General features: G+C 39.7%; 1 protein-coding gene across 1 annotated transcript; it reads left to right on the top strand.

Annotated features, from left to right (window-relative positions):
- Positions 1-4,985: 4,985 nt before the first annotated feature.
- LOC138850902 (zinc finger protein 219-like) lies at positions 4,986-17,243 on the top strand. Its single transcript, XM_070095732.1, has one exon. It carries the CDS (start codon positions 8,721-8,723, stop codon positions 9,471-9,473), a length of 753 nt encoding a protein of 250 aa, XP_069951833.1. The 5' UTR covers positions 4,986-8,720; the 3' UTR covers positions 9,474-17,243.
- The last annotated feature ends 217 nt before the right edge of the window (positions 17,244-17,460 follow it).

Genomic DNA, 17,460 nt, shown 5'->3' with positions numbered 1-17,460 from the left:
CTAAATGTGATATTATTGTGTGATTTTTTTTTTTCCATTGATCTGAGATTGTGATACTTTTCTTAAGGAACCATTGGTTATTCGTGGAGACAATTTTTGTACTGTTGCATTAAAAGGCTGAGGAAATTGTTATTTTTTTTTCTTTTCAGAATTGTCCAAACCTATAAACAGTGCCTTAAATTCCTGCCTGTTTCCTGCTGTCTTCTGGTGGTAGACAAGTTTTCATAGTTCTCTCTCTCTCTCTCTCTCTCTATAATTATTAACTTTAACATTTATTTATCAGTGCATCAGTTTATATATAGGTAGATTTATTACTGTTTAATGTAGCAAAGTCATATTAGCTATACTTTCCATACCAGGATAAACATCAGCCTTGAAATATTCTCTTCCGTTAATCCAAAACAGTGGCAAGAATTCTGTATGTAAGCTTCATATGCTAATGCAGCTCAACCTATTGGTAAAATGGTTATGAAATGGTGATTTATACAAATATGTAAAATCTTAAAGTTGAGTGAAAAATACAGTAGCTTTTGTACCTGAGTATATATGTTATCACTTACTGTAGTTCTCTTAGAGTAAAGTCAAGGAAATAGTATCATACTGGATGCAGTGACCTTTTTTTTTATTATTATTATTATTTCTGGCTTACTGCATGGGCACTAAGTTGAAAACTAACTACAGTATAGGCTTTTGTTCAAAATGTCCTTAATTTTTTTTTTTTTTTTTTTTTTTTTACAAGTTGGCCCTCTCCCACTGAGGCAGGGTGACCCAAAAAGGAAAGAAAATCCCCAAAAAGAAAATACTTTCATCATCATTCAACACTTTCACCTCACACATAATCACTGTTTTTGCAGAGGTGCTCAGAACACAACAGTTTAGAAGCATATACATATAAAGATACACAACATATCCCTCCAAACTGCTAATATCCTGAACCCTTCCTTTAGAGTGCAGGCATTGTACTTCCCATTTCCAGTACTCAAGTCCGGCTATATAAAAATAACCGGTTTCCCTGAATCCCTTCACTAAATATTACCCTGCTCACACTCCAACAGATCGTCAGGTCCCAAATACCATTGGTCTCCATTTATTCTTATCTAACCCGCTCACGCATGCTTGCTGTAAGTCCAAGCCCCTTGCCCACAAAACCTCCTTTATCCCCTCCCTGCAACCTTTTTGAGGATGACCCCCTACCCCGCCTTCCTTCTCCTACAGATTTACACGCTCTCCATGTCATTCTACTTTGATCCATTCTCTCCAAATGACCAAACCACCTCAACAACCCCTCATCAGCCCTCTGACTAATACTTTTATTTACTCCACACCTCCTAATTTCCACACTCCGAATTCTCTGCATAATATTTAGACCACACATTGTCCTTAGACATGACATCTCCACTGCCTCCAACCGCCTTCTCGCTGCAGCATTTACAACCAAAGCTTTACTTCCATATAAGTGTGTTGGTACCACTATGCTTTCATACATTCCCTTCTTTGCTTCCATAGATAATGTTTTTTGTTTCCACTCCACATATACCTCAATACACCACTCACCTTTTTTCCTTCATCAATTCTATGGTTAACCTCATCCTTCATGCATCCATCTGCTGACACGTCAGCTCCCAAATATCTGAAAACATTCACTTCTAACATACTCCTCTCCGTTAACCTCATCCTTCATGCATCCATCTGCTGACACGTCAGCTCCCAAATATCTGAAAACATTCACTTCTAACATACTCCTCCTCTCCAATTTGATATCCAATTTTTCTTTATCTAAATTATTTGATACCCTCATCACCTTACTCTTTTCTATGTTCACTTTCAACTTTCTACCTTTACACACACTCCCAAACTCATCCACTAACCTTTGCAACTTTTCTTTTGAATCTTCCATAAGCACAGTATCATCAGCAAAAAGTAACTGTGTCAATTCCCATTTTGTATTTGATTCCCCATAATTTAATCCCACCCCTCTCCCGAACACCCTAGCATTTACTTCTTTTACAACCCTATCTATAAATATATTAAACAGCCATGGTGACATTACACATCCCTGTCTAAGACCTACTTTTACCAGGAAGTAGTCTCCATCTCTTCTACAAACCCTAACCTGAGCCTCACTATCCTCATAAAAACTCTTTACAGCATTTAGTAACTTAATACCTATTCCATATACTTGCAACATCTGCCACATTGCTCCCCTATCCACTCTATCATATGCCTTTTCTAAATCCATAAATGCAATGAAAACTTCCCTTCATTTATCTAAATACTGTTCACATATATATGCTTCAATGTAAACACTTGATCTACACATCCCCTACCCACTCTAAAACCTCCTTGCTCATCTGCAATCCTACATTCTATCTTGCCTCTAATTCTTTCAATAATAACCCTACCATACACTTTTCCAGGTATACCCAGTAAACTTATTCCTCTATAATTTTTACAATCTCTTTTGTCCCTCTTCCCTTTATATAAAGGAATTATATATGCTCTCTGCCAATCCCTAGGTACCTTCCCCTCTTTCATACATTTATTAAACAAAAATAACAACCACTCTAACATTATATCTCCCCCTGCTTTTAACATTTCTGTCATGATCCCGTCAGTTCCAACTGCTTAACCCCTTTCATTCTACGTAATGCCTCATGCACCTCCCCCACACTCACATCCTGCTCTTCTTCACTCCTTAAAGATGGTATACCACTCTGGCCAGTGCATGAAATTGCCGCCTCCCTTTCTTCGTCGACATTTAAAAGTTCCTCAAAATATTCCCGCCATCTACCCAATACCTCCATCTCCCCATCTACTAACTCCCCTACTCTGTTTTTAACTGACAGATCCATTCGTTCCCTAGGTTACATTGGAGCAGTATTTAAAAAGATTTAGTCTCAGACTCAAAATGAGCCCAGATCTGAAACAGAATCTATTATCTGAACAAAATTTAGTGATATTCATGAATTTTTAAATAAGATTTGTTTGGATTTTTAACCTGGAGCGTTAACTACCTGGATAACCCATGAAAGTCAATGCGTCATTGAGGACTGTCTTATTTCCACTGGGAGTCCTTCAGTCTTGTCTCCCAGGATGCAGCCCATGCCAGTCGACTAACACCCATGTACCTACTTATTGTTAGGTGAACAGGGACAGCAGGTGTAAGGAAACATGCTCAGCATTTCCACTCATGCCAGGGATTGAACTACAGACATTCAGTGTGTGAGGAGAATGCGTTGCCAACCGAGCCACAGGACACCTTACCGAGCCACGATTCATGAGACACTTGGAACCTAACCCTTGTGAAGCTGGTGGTTTAGCTGCATAAACAAAGACTGTGTTTATGACAGCATTTTACCAAGCCTCCTTATGTTGCAGTTTTATAAAAAGTATGATTACATTGGCAGCAAGATGACTGAGTGTCAGGATTTTGCCATGATATATTGAAGCAGGAGGCACGTTTAGCTAGCGTGATGGCCATGCTCAGGCAAATGACTGACTGTGAACAGCAGCAGCAGCAGGCTGACACAAGGTAATCACTAAGATTCTGCTGTAATAGTAACATCAGTCTTATAATAGACAGTGGCTGTTGACATAAGTTATACCACTAGAGAATGATGCTGATACAGCAGTTACAGTAACAGACCAGCAGACTAGTGATATTGCAGTCACTGTAGCATCAGTTGCAGCAGAAGGGAACTGTTATAAGGGAATGACAGAGAGAGCAGGTCTGGAGCTATAATCATCAGCATTGTCCAGGGAATAACAGCAGACGAACCATTCAAAACAGTTGCTGGACCAGCTAGAGGAACAGGTGGAACAAAATTGCAGTAGTTGGACCAGGTGGAGTACACTATGCAACAGTTGGACCAGCTGGAAGAATAGATTATGCAGAATAGGCACCAGTGGCTGGGCCAGCAAGAACAGTGGTTGAACCCCATGGCAGACAAGATGTAGTTGAAGTTTCTACTTGTGTAGGAACATCTGCTGGGTAAGTCTTTCAGGCCAGAGTCAAGAAAGCTTGGACCACTTGTAGTGTGTGGCCATTACTAGGTTGGTGTATTAAGAACAAACGAGTTCTTTGGGAAGGGGAAAAATGGGAGGAACCTGAATTCTAGTCCACCTGCATTCTCACTGGAGGGAACCAGTCATGCCAGAGCAAATAATTGCACAATAAGGCACAGGAGCTCAAGGGTTCACTTCAAACTGCTGACAAAAGAGGATGGCTGCTCAATGAACTTGAAATGGTCACTACTGGAAATTCAGGTGTGTTTTTCTAAGGTGGGGCAACATTGGTACTGGTCTGTGGTGGATGTTCTATACTCAGACATTTCTTTCCATCATTTTTTTCATTCAAATACGCCTCTAGTCATCACAGAGATCAGTTATGACTCCAACTCCAATAGCCTGAGGTATAGAAAAATCTTATTTCAGTTATTAGGTAAGCCTTAGGGTTAGAGATGGTGGTGTATAGTGGAGTGGTGTATTTAGGTAAGGTCAGGCAGACATAGGATATGGATATTCTTGGTCTTGTGGCTGCTCCTAAACCCTTTGGTAACTATTGCCACATATCAATACCTCTCAATTCTGTTTTAATAATAGGCCTTATGTAAAGTAAAAGGACACAAGTGCAACTAATGTGACATTTTATTGTGGCAACGTTTCGCTCTCCAGGAGCTTTATCAAGCCATTTACTTTCGCTTTACATATTGTCGGTAATTCTACCAACTTTATTACAATAGGCCTTATGAAGAACATAGATTATGACAAAATGTGCCTTAGATTAAAACTGGAATACAGTGGTAGTGTTATGTTTACACCTAAACAAAAAAAGTGGATAAGATAAGAAGAATCTAAGCATATGTTTCAGAGTGGTCCCCAGGACTTAAAAATGTAAGTTATAGAGGCAGAGCAAAAACACTATAACTGCCATCATTTGGCAGGAGAAAAAAAAAGGAGGGCATGATAATCACATTTAAAGTAGTGCTACAAGGTCATGAAGGATATGAAAAAAAAAAAACAGGTTTAGTACTATCAACAGGGAGTACTGGAATGTGTTTCTTCATTACTGCGTAGTTGATGAATAAGATGCATGTGCACATGGCTTATTTATTAACTTGTCATTATTGTATATATCATTACTGCTACAGACGGAGAGCAGGATAGCAGATGAACAAGGTGGCTTTAGGAAGGGTAGGGGTGTGTAGACCAAGTGTTTGCAGTGAAACATATAGGTGAACAGTATTTAAATAAGGGTAAAGAGGTTTTTGTGGCATTTATGGATTTGGAAAAGGTGTATGATAGGGTGGATAGGGGGGGCAGTGTGGAAGATGTTGCAAATGTGTGGAATAGGAGGTAGGTTATTGAAAGCAGTGAAGAGTCTTTACGAGGATAGTGAGGCTCAGGCTAAAGCATATAGGCAGGAGGGAGATTATTTCCCAGTAAAAGTAGGCCTTAGGCAGGGATGTATGATGTCACCATGGTTGTTCAATATATTTATAGGTGGAGTTGTAAGAGAAGTGAATGCTTGGGTGTTGGCAAGAGGTATGGGGTTAAAAGATAAAGAATCTAACACAAAGTGGAAATTGTCACATTTGCTCTTTGCTGATGACACTGCTTTTGGGAGATTCTGAAGAGAAGTTGCAGAGGTTGGTTGATGAGTTTGGTAGGATATGTAAAAGAAGGAAATTAAAAGTGAATATGAGAAAGAGTAAGGTGATGAGGATAACCAAAAAATTAGGTAACGGAACATTGGATATCAGATTGGAGAGAGAGAGTATGGAGGAGGTGAATGTATTCAGATATTTGGGAGTGGACCTGTCAGCAGATGAGTCTATGAAGGATGAGGTGAATCATAGAGTTACCGAGAAGAAAAAGGTGAGTGGTGCACTGAGGAGTCTGTGGAGACAAAGAATTTTATCCATGAAAGCAAAGAAGGGAATGTACGAGAGTATAGTTATACCAACGCTCTTGCATGGGTGGTGAATGTTGCAACAAGGAGAAGACTGGTGCAGTGGAGATGTCATGTCTGAGGGCAGTGTGTGGTGTGAATATAATGCAGTGACTCCATAGTTTGGAGATAGGTGGAGATGTGGGATTACCAAAATTATTATCCAGAGGGGTTATTGAGATGATTTGTTCCAGCAAGCATGCGTGAACATGTTAGATAGAAGCAAATGGAGACAAATGGTGTTTAGGACTTGACATGCTGTTGGAGTGTAAACAAGGTAACGTTTATGAAGGGATTCAGGGAAACTGGCAGGCCAGACTTGATTCCTGGAGATGGGAAGTACAGTGTTGGCACTCTGAAGGAGGGGTGTTAATGTTGCAGCTTTATAACTGTAGTGTAAGCATGCCTCTGGCAAGACAGTGATGGAGTGAATGATGGAAGTTTTTCTCTTTCAGGCCACCCTGCCTTGGTGGGAAACGACCAATGTGTTAATAAAAAAAAAATAATGCGGCTACAAATATGTAGTGTTTGAATATCAACAGGAGTATTTGCATATTTACTACACTGAGCAACATACATAAATAGGCAATGGCATGAGTTTAAGATTTGAGAGAATCATTAACACGTTTAGTGAGCATCCATGTACACTAGTTACCTGTATTTTATGATCTGTTCATGCACTGATGAGTAGATCATAAAATTATAACCCTGCGATATACAGTAATTGCATGGGGGTTGAATTTTATTTGACTTCAAAGACAGACCAGTAAGATGAGTTCAATTCATTCCTGTTTGCAAACACTTTACCATTAACGTGCACAATTTTATATGTTGCACAAGTACTCATTGTAATGTCAGACTAGATATGCTCTGTAAAATTTATAGGGGAATTGACTGCCAGTTTATACCCTCTCTGTGTGAGGTCATTGTTGTAGTCACTAAATCTCAAAGTATTTTGAATGTTGTTGTTATGTTTCCTCTGACTCTTCAGGTCTTCAGTGTTGTGAGGTTCAGCTTTTCAAGCTTGTCCCTGAGGTTTTTTCCTTGAGTTAGTGTCCTTGATGCTGGCAAGGGGCTCTTGATCTAAAAAATTCAACCTAGCCTCCCTTCCTTGGATCATAACAAATTGCCTCCCATTCCCCGAGGCGCTGTATGACACTTGTGGGTTTAGCGCTTCTCCATAAATGTAATAATGCAGTAACTATGCTCTAGTGCTCATTTTAAAATTTATTCTGTATTTGAAGAGGTATGGATTATTTTGTTGCTGCTGCTGCTGCTGTATTTACATTAGTTGCCCAAAATGCATTGCAAAATTAGTGACTTTCTTTTGTGCTTACTGTTATACTAATTAATTTATCTACATTATTTGTATGGCTCGAAGAAATAAACATTATCACCATCAATGTAGGTGATGCATTTTATCGTAAATTAGCTCCTTAGAAGATTTCTAAGATTATCCCTGTTTTCACTATTGCTACATATACACATTATCCTGTATATGTGACTCTCCAGAAATAGGTTTGGTGTAATGTCTTCCCCTGTGTCCTGCAGAAACAGTTGCCTGATACAGTATTACTAGTTTGCTTTCTCCTCTCATAGTTATTACCTTGAACTTATCCATTTTTGTTATTACTTTTATCATCATGTTTTCTGTAGCAGAGATGTAATCTGTGTTTTCCCTCACTGGGCTCCTCTCATCTCCTTGCTCCCATGTTAGCATGCTGGGGAGGGGAAAGCCAGAGTACTTTGTAGGGGGTTTCTTCTACCTTTCCTAAATCCTTGAAAACCTAACTTTTCTCATAGCCATGATGAGGTATGCCTGGTTTAATGCTTCACTCTCTATTAATAATTGACCATTCCCAAAAGCCGAAAATTATGCTCTCTACCGGCTGTGGTAAATAATATATCCTTAGAGTTGATTGGCTGCTGACTCAAGCCTGTGGTGCTGCAAAATCCTTATGTATTCACTTTTTTTTGCAACTTTGTCAGTAAGTCTTGTCATGTCCTTTTATTTTCATTCTTTTGCTTTTACTGTTTACTAGTACATACATCATTCTTTTTTACTTAGTTTTCCCCCTTCATCAGCTGGCAAGTTTTTACATTGTATCTATTAACCATAATAATTTTTGTTGCATTGATAGGCCTTTCTACAGCTTTTTTCTATGTACACCATTCTCCTTCTCTGTCTTTTATCTTACTGGAATAACTATTATTCTTGATTTTTTATTCAGTACAGGACCCAGTCTGTTGCGACCACACTGGCAGTATGATGTGAGATACAGTTTTCTCTGTAAAATCCCAAGAAAACACACTGGTTGTGTAAAAAACTGTAGTACTGTATTTGTATTTGTTTTCACATACATTATACAGTATACATGAGAAAGAGCCAGCTTAACTATTCCATTTGTTACATATGTTGTATGTGAAAACACCTTGCTAACTCAGATTAAAACTACTGCTAGTAATGCTAAGCTGCCTGATAGTCTCGCCTAACTTGAGTCATACCGTATTAAAAAAAAAAAAAGCATGGAGACACTGTGGCCCAGCTACTTAAGAACACATAAGCTCTTATCAAATTATGTGGGTGAGTGACTAAGGAGGAGTGTGGGGTATTCACACACACTTTACAGTATCAAAGTCACAAAAGTAAAATTGTTATATAAAATATATGCTTGTGTTTGTACAGTAACTCTCTTTTCATTTTTCAGGTAGCGGTGGTCCAGAAGAGGCTGACCGACCCTTTCTTTGTGGTGACGACTTGCGTCATGATATGCGGTATGATCCACATCCAGAACCCCGAACAGACCTGCGTCATGATCCACCCCTGGACCTTCGTGGTGAAATGAGAGGGGACCAACGACTTGACCCTCGTACAGACGTTCGGGGAGAGGTACAAGGAGGGGAGAGGTTGGGATCATCTCCACCTTTGCCTCCCAGCTCACTACCACATTCATGTCAGTTGTGTGGCAAACTCATCTCATGTCGCCGTAATCTGTGGAAGCACATGGAACGTGTCCACTTCAACAACCCCGCCGTCCGCTGCTCGCTCTGTGCTAAGATGTTCAAAAACAAATATGCCCTTAAGGATCACCAGCGCATCTACCATGGGGGTTTGAGTGAACCACCACCACCTCCCCCTCACTCTGCCTCCTTACTATCACGCATCCTCCAAGATCCTCGGCACCAGCAACCTCCTCAGTCCCACGATCCCCGAGGAACTCTAGAAATGGCCCAGCCCACACTTCTGCCTCGAGATTCCCACCTTCGCCACCACATGGACTCTCCTCATTCCCAGGCTATTTCCCGTAGACACCACGAGGATGAGGATGTTGGGGGTGGAGCTGCTTACCCAGGTATGGGTATGGGCACTATGATACCACAGTCTCTGGCTCCGACCATAGTAGGAAGCCCGTCCTCACTCAGTGGCCCACGTCCTGAGTGGCCTGCCCAGGACAACCCCTTGGCACTGGTTAATAGAGCTCTGCTCTCAGAGTTGCATCACTTAGTAACTAAGGCCGACTAAGCACTTAGTAGGTGGTCGTGCTGCTCGCTAGTCTGCCCCACACCAGTCACTCCGGTGGTACTCGGCCCCATAACTCCCTCATCCATGAGGGTGCACCTCGCCCGGCCGTCCTGTGCCCTGCCTCTGGTGCTGGTTGGTGTGAATCAATGCCCTTACAACGACCACACCTGCACCGCCCACTGTGGGAAACCTGTTGGATATATATTATCCATGGTATCCAGTGACAGCTGTTGTAGCCAGCCAATAACATCTTTATAGTGTGCCGAAGTGGGCCTAGACGGCCACCGTATCTCATTCTTGATAGCTTTAACCTCCTTCGGAGTCCCGCTGTTACCAAACGGGAGCCGTGTCCCTGTCTGGTGCCTGTTCGACACGGCATGTAGTCGTTACCACAATAGTCTCTCCAGTTGTGTGTTCAGCTCGCACCTGCAGCTACCCTGTAAGTAGGCAGCCTAGAAATATGGATGCACATGCTTCCCTAACTCACTGACTTAACAAGAGGTCCATAATGACAGTCCTGAGGTTATGACGACATCTGCTGGTGGAGATGGAGGCATTGAAATCTGCTTCGGATTTTTCATTCCAGCAGTCTGTAAACCTGTGATTGTATCGTGATATGAGTGACTAATTAAGGTGTATGGATAAAAAAATTTAATATATTGGGTTTATTTATGTCAAACAAATACCCAAAATAGCATATATTGGCTGTGATAGAAATAATATGAATATTGTATGGATGTGATGGAAAAATCCTCTTAATGAACTTATTTGAAGATTCTGAATCAGTAATCAATGTGTCCTACACATGACTGCCTGAGTCGCGCCTTGAACTCGGTGGTCCACGGAGGCAGCACAAAAGGTATCCCCTGCTTGCGTCCATTTACAACTGGCATAATGCACTCCTGCTGCCCTGGTATTTCATTTTATCCAAAAAAAAATGGCTAGTCACTATATGTGTCACGTAAAAGACAAATGGCAACAGTGTCTTTTAGTGTGGCTTTGAATATAATTTTTTGTCAGCCAACTCATTAAATTAATATTGCTTTTTACTTCACTTGCATTACAATTTTTATCAATATTTAATCAACAGGGTAAAAGTATTAATATCTCAGATATATATGATAATTTTGAAGTTCTCTGTCGTTGCTCTTGCTCTCCTCAAATGGTCAGGCATATGTTTGCTTATGTGATTCAAGCTGCATGACATAAATACACCCATAGCACTAACATGTTAATGCACCCATTGTTAAATATACATCATTCCTTGTTCCTTGTTGTTCCAGTCAGTATTTCTAAACATGGCACAAACTGATGTTCTAGCTGTCATTTTGAACATCCATACAGTAATTATAAGCTTGCACTGATGTTTTCTGGTTGCTCACAACACATTGTATACTATCTAGGCTGGGCTGTGGTTCATCACATGGGACAACTTTGTCTTGCGCCATAGCACAGGAGAGCAATCTTTGATGCACCACTAGTTTGGGCCTTTTGCTACTGTACAGAGAATCGTGCCTTGTGCCACCATAGAAAGCTCCACCGTCTGTCACTGTAGGTTATGCCAATATTTAGAGATCTGACTAAAGAGCTAATGTATAGAGAGCTGTGCCTTGTGCTGTTGTATTGTAAAGAGTTTTGCACCTTTTGCCACTATTTAGAGAATGTGCCCTGACCAACAAGACACTAAAGCCTTGTGCCAGTTCCATTTATATTCATAAGGTACTGTTATCATGCTCAGCATGAAGCTCCACATCATATAGCTTGCTGCTATATAGTGGAGCTAGCCTTAAAATCATCATGGATAGGACAAGGTATTTAATATTCATCTAGTGTAGCATGGAACAAAGTCGCCTGTTGTTAGTATTGATTACAAGTGTGTCAGAGATGATTCAGATATGGAGCCATTATGTAGAAAAGTGGAATTGTGGTCCACTATGCAGGGGAGCCATTGTCACAGTGCAGCATCCATGGACCAGTGGGAGGCAGCCACCTTTATACTCTCTACTTTCGTGAAGGCTGTGTCTCCGTTTCTGTGATGTATTGAAGTGTGCTGTTGTAACGGTTATGCAGAGCTCTTTATATTTTTGATACTGTAGAGTATTTTGCGCAAGGTTCCTAGGTATAAATGATAATTTACATAAATTAGAATCTAAGTGCAATCATACTAAAATATAACTTGAGGTTGGTCACTAAGGCACCAGATAATGCAAGTTGAGACATGCAAAACAATAACCAAGAGCTTGTCATCAGCTACATTGATTCTTATATAATTTAAAGCATCTTTTGCAACATTTTGTGTACATAATTTATATTGGTACTGGAGGATTGCACTTAGATTCTTAGTGAAGATGCAAATTGCCACGTCCAGAGCAATATGGTGGAGGAGGATGGATATCTTGTTGCCCGAACTGGTTTAAAAGTTAGGGTTACAGTTGAATACTTTTCATATACAGAAGAGGGATAATACCCAAATTGCAGTTATAGACTAAGGCATGGAAAGTTTCCTTAATGGCTGTGGAATGGATTATTATTATAGTAGTGAAGAGGGAGTTGAAATCAGTGATAATCTATATTTTACTATTTATGATGGTCAATTGGTGATATTCTCTATTTTAATATTTATGGTTTGTGATAAAGTGATTGAGCTTTAATACTGTGTATTTTTAAATGAAAATAATTGGGATAATCATCAGATTGTGTCTTAGAATAACTTGAGTTTGTTTAAATGTATATATTAATGATAAGTATGAGCACACATGTAAGAGAGAGGAGTTTGAAGATTTCAGTAGGACCAGGTCTTTCATATAAGGTGTCTTGTGAGTTTTGTAATACTGGAGGATGCCTGGTGAGTGCAGAGATGTCCTAACGAGACTTTCCTCCACCACCACCCTCCCGGGCGTGCTGTGTAGGCTGGGGGGCCTGGCTGGTACAGGAGACCCAAGGTTGTGTCTGCTCACTACTAGAGTCCATGCCCACAAATCCCAGGTCTCAACCTGTATTTTAAACTTGTTTGTGCTGTAAATAACAGGTCGGAAGGTGAGGTTGTAATCCTGGATTTTGTGTATTGTCTTAAATGGATCTCAGCAACTTATCAAGTCTCACTAGATGCATATATAAAAAAAATATGGCATTTTGTCTAATGTGTTTAATAAGCTTTCTTTATTATGTAGACATACATGAAAATCAGTAAAGAAACAAATGTGTTTCAGAAAATATTTACAATGTGGTACCATTAAAAAGTGTATTGTTAAACCATAAGGTATTAAAAAATTCACCCAAAATCCCTACAGTTGTAGTTAAAACATGATAAGTTGCTTAGGTGTATTAAGATTGTGTGTTTGTCTTGTGAGTAAGAGTCTCGGACCTATCCATACTAATGCTTGTTAAAACAGTGCCTAGATATTTTAATAATTGAAACCAATATTAATAGACACAGAATTTATTTTATACAGTAGGTCTTCTAAAATTGACTACAATGCAGTATTTTGCTTCTGTCTCCAAGAACATAATATATATGTACAGTAGACAATCAGAAATTCAATATTCAGTTCTGAATGATCTTTTTTTTTTTTTAAATTTGATGCCAAAATTAGAATGTGGGAAATAATGACATATTTGTATTGCTGGAGATTCATTCCCTAGGTTAAAAGTCACCCAAGTCATAATAAAATCAGTCAAGAAAGAGTTCAGCCTTTTTAAGGCACATCATGGGTAAGTGTGACAAACTTTAGTCTTGATTATTATAAGTGTGAAAACTGTGAGACCATACTTGAAGTCACAACCAGTAGAGTTAAATGTGTTGACACAGCATGAAGGAGGTGTTTTGTCTACATGCTTTTTTTTTTAGACCTTATTTTTTATGTTCCTACACAAATTTTAATAATAATTAATCCCTGGACCTCATAGTAATATTCAACAATGCATAGTTAACTGTATACTATACACTAAATTGTACCAAAGTCAGAGTAAACAAATTTGAGCGTTAAAAAAAGTCAGCATGAGACTGCATGAAAAATCGGCAGTCTGCATCTCTTTCATCACATTTTGTTTATGTTCCCATGCAATTATAACTCATAATATTAATCCCTAGAACTTCTATTATTATTATAAAAGGCCATACTAATTATAAACTTGCCTCTTCTTCCTCAGTCACCATCTCTTCCTCCCTTCCTTTTTCTTTCTCTCTCCCTTTCCTTCACTAACCACCTCTCTCTCACTAACCACCTCTTCCTCCCTCCCTCATCACCTCTCTCTTTGTCCTCCCTCTTACCACCTCTAACTCTTTTCACCACTTTGCTCTCCCTCACCACCTCTCCCTCCCTCACCAGCAGTACCTGGTCTTGTACAGTTCAGTCTAACAGGTTAGATCAGTAATTCCTCTTGAAATTTTTATTCTACTTTCACATTTGGAATTGTCATCAGAGAAGATCTGTGAAGCTTTCTATATACATATATTTAAAGACTTTAGATGTTGTGCTCTTCCAGCAGAGCCTTCGATTTTCACCTGTAAAGCAATAATCGCTTTGCCAAATTAATAACTCCATAAAAATCAGTCTGAACAACAGGAAACTGCTATAGTATATTTTATTTATGTTAAATACTGTAATATGAATTAAATTTAGGCTGACTTAAGATACATTTAGTAGGATTAAGGTAAGTTATGTTACATGAATTTTAGCAGGATTTAGTGAGTTACTAAGTTAGTTGTGGTACAAAATTAAAAATTTTCATGCTATGGTAATTCACAAAAATGTCTTATTGCATAATTTCTTTTTAATGATTAGTGTTTAGAGTAGTTTACTTTGTTTCACCAACATTCTAAAAAGTTCAGCATCGATATTTATTGTGTAGTCAGATGTCCTAAAATATTTGGTGTAAATAGCAATGTGATACACTTGAAAATGCAGTAATAAATGCTGTATATACCAAGGCTATGCTAAATCTGTATACTGTGTATATAATATACAGTACTATATTTCAGTGTTTGGATTCCATGAATCGCAATAGGAATAGCTACCTGTTTGTTTAACATTTATAATACTAGTAACAGGCTCTCAGATTACTTTTCCACCCAGTTTTGTAATTTGTCTTCATCTGTACACATGCACACTTGTTCTCCTCTGCCATCTGCCCCAGATGCTGTTCAAAACACCACCATCATTCAGCCACTGGTCAGTGTTCATTGTGGACATCTTATTATTTGTCACAGTTCAGTTTGCTATTTCATTCTGGAGGATGGTGGTCTGCAGGCCTCTTACTTGGCACATCAGCAGTGTTTCACTCAGTGTACCATGTTGTGTGTGCATAATTGCATCTAGAATGAGGACTTAAACTACCTAAATCTTAATAGCATTGGTGATATTTTGGTGGCTCACACACTGCCTAAATGTCTTTTACCCCAACTCGAAGACTTGTCAGTTGCATTTTGGGTTCACATTTGTTATATACCTGTTCAGTGAAAGCCAGGCAGTGCATACATTTTGGATTTATAAGTGTGCTCTGGAGGAACCCTTATATCACCTGGGAAGTTTCCATACAGGACTCCTTTCCTTCCCATCTATTAAAAATGCCTTTGAGACAAATTTTCTTAAAAGTTCCAGATCCCATAAAGGGATTCCTGACTGGTCTTTGGATTTGGCACCTTTAGGGGAATTCCTTAATATTGGTTAAGACTCTTGATCTAGGAAATTAGAGCTAGCCCCCTTTCCTTGGATCAAAACCTGATTGCATCTCATTTCCGTGGCATTATTGTTTTCCCATGATGCTACTAATGATAATTTATGTGGTGTTAGCATATATTACTTCATATCTTCTTAGTATGCCCTTGGAATACCATATGTACTCCACACACAAGGCAGCATTCCTTCTGGCTGTTGATTTGGATGTTTGGATAGGCACCCTTCAGGGTGCCTATCCAAACATCTTGCCAGATCTGTTGTTATTCATTTCCATGGAACTGAAGATTATTTTCTGATTGTGGGCCTGCCTACCAATTAAGTACTCTACTCTGTCATTACCTTGTAGGATTACCTTGTACCCTCCAGTCTGGTGTCTACATCAATTCAGGTTTTGAAGTCAGCATCAGCTCTCAGCTTGTCCACCACAGTAGAATGTTTCATTACAGTATATCTGCTTACACCAGCCAAAGTCTTCCTACTCCCAGAGTGAGGACCTGTGACACTGGCATTTGTTTCTCTGGCTTTCATTTTGGACAGCATGAAGATTGCACGTGCTTCGAACTTCTCCCAGCGCTGCAGCACTGTAACATGATCAATCAGTTTTCAAACGTCGCCTACCTGTGTCATCAATATGCTACACTGAGGTCAGTTCCACTTCTAATTTTATTACATTACATACTTTCTATTATGTTTATATTAGGGAACAGTGATGGTTACTTCCCCTCCACCATGTGCAGGGTAGGGTATTCAACCTGGCTTGACCAAGAGAGAGCTAATGGTCCAATGTATTAACCATCCTAACTTTTTTAATCATAGGTAGGTTAGGTTACTGAAAGCAGTGAAGAGCTTTTACGAGGATAGTGAGGCTCAAGTTAGAGTATGTAGTAAAGAGGGAGATTATTTCCTAGTAAAAGTAGGCCTTAGACAAGGATGTGTGATGTCACCGTGGTTGTTTAATATATTTATAGATGGGGTTGTAAGAGAAGTAAATGCGAGGGTTTTGGCAAGAGGCGTGGATTTAAAAGATAAAGAATCACACACAAAGTGGGAGTTGTTACAGTTGCTCTTTGCTGATGACACTGTGCTCTTGGGAGATTCTGAAGAGAAGTTGCAGAGGTTGGTAGATGAATTTGGTAGGGTATGTAAAAGAAGAAAATTAAAAGTGAATACAGGAAAGAGTAAGGTTATGAGGATGATAAAAAGATTAGGTGATGAAAGATTGGATATCAGACTGGAGGGAGAGAGTATGGAGGAGGTGAATGTATTCAGATATTTGGGAGTGGAAGTGTCAGCGGATGGGTCTATGAAAGATGAGGTGAATCATAGAATTGATGAGGGGAAAAGGGTGAGTGGTGCACTTAGGAGTCTGTGGAGACAAAGAACTTTGTCCTTGGAGGCAAAGAGGGGAATATATGAGAGTATAGTTTTACCAATGCTCTAAAATGGGTGTGAAGCATGGGTGATGAATGTTGCAGTGAGGAGAAGGCTGGAGGCAGTGGAGATGTCATGTCTGAGGGCAATGTGTGGTGTGAATATAATGCAGAGAATTCATAGTTTGGAAGTTAGGAGGAGGTGCAGGATTACCAAAACTGTTGTCCAGAGGGCTAAGGAAGGGTTGTTGAGGTGGTTCGGACATGTAGAGAGAATGGAGCGAAACAGAGTGGCTTCAAGAGTGTATCAGCCTGTAGTGGAAGGAAGGCGGGGTAGGGGTCGGCCTAGGAAAGGTTGGAGGGAGGGGGTAAAGGAGGTTTTGTGTGCGAGGGGCTTGGACTTCCAGCGGGCATGCGTGAGCGTGTTTGATAGGAGTGAATGGAGACAATTGGTTTTTAATATTTGACGTGCTGTTGGAGTGTGAGCAAAGTAACATTTATGAAGGGATTCAGGGAAACCGGCAGGCTGGACTTGAGTCCTGGAGATGGGAAGTACAGTGCCTGCACTCTGAAGGAGGGGCATTAATGTTGCAGTTTAAAAACTGTAGTGTAAAGCACCCTTCTGGCAAGACAGTGATGGAGTGAATGATGGTGAAAGTTTTTCTTTTTCGGGCCACCCTGCCTTGGTGGGAATCGGCCAGTGTGTTAATAAAAAATAAATAGGTATGTTATGACCCCAAGCAGTATAAACATAGAGTAATATACCCAGACAACTGTTGGGAGATGTCAAATCTAAACTAAGTGCTTTTTCTGAACTCTAGCATTAGTAGTTCTCCTCAGAATTTTGCATTGCTGGTTCATGCACTTTATTATTAAAGGTTGCTTTTGATGTTACATCCATTCTTTATGTATGTACAGTGGTCAGGATTTTTCTAGCTA

Source organism: Cherax quadricarinatus, chromosome 51 (assembly GCF_038502225.1).
Source record: "Cherax quadricarinatus isolate ZL_2023a chromosome 51, ASM3850222v1, whole genome shotgun sequence".
Lineage (NCBI taxonomy): Eukaryota > Metazoa > Arthropoda > Malacostraca > Decapoda > Parastacidae > Cherax > Cherax quadricarinatus.
This window is presented reverse-complemented; position numbering and strand designations above follow the sequence as displayed.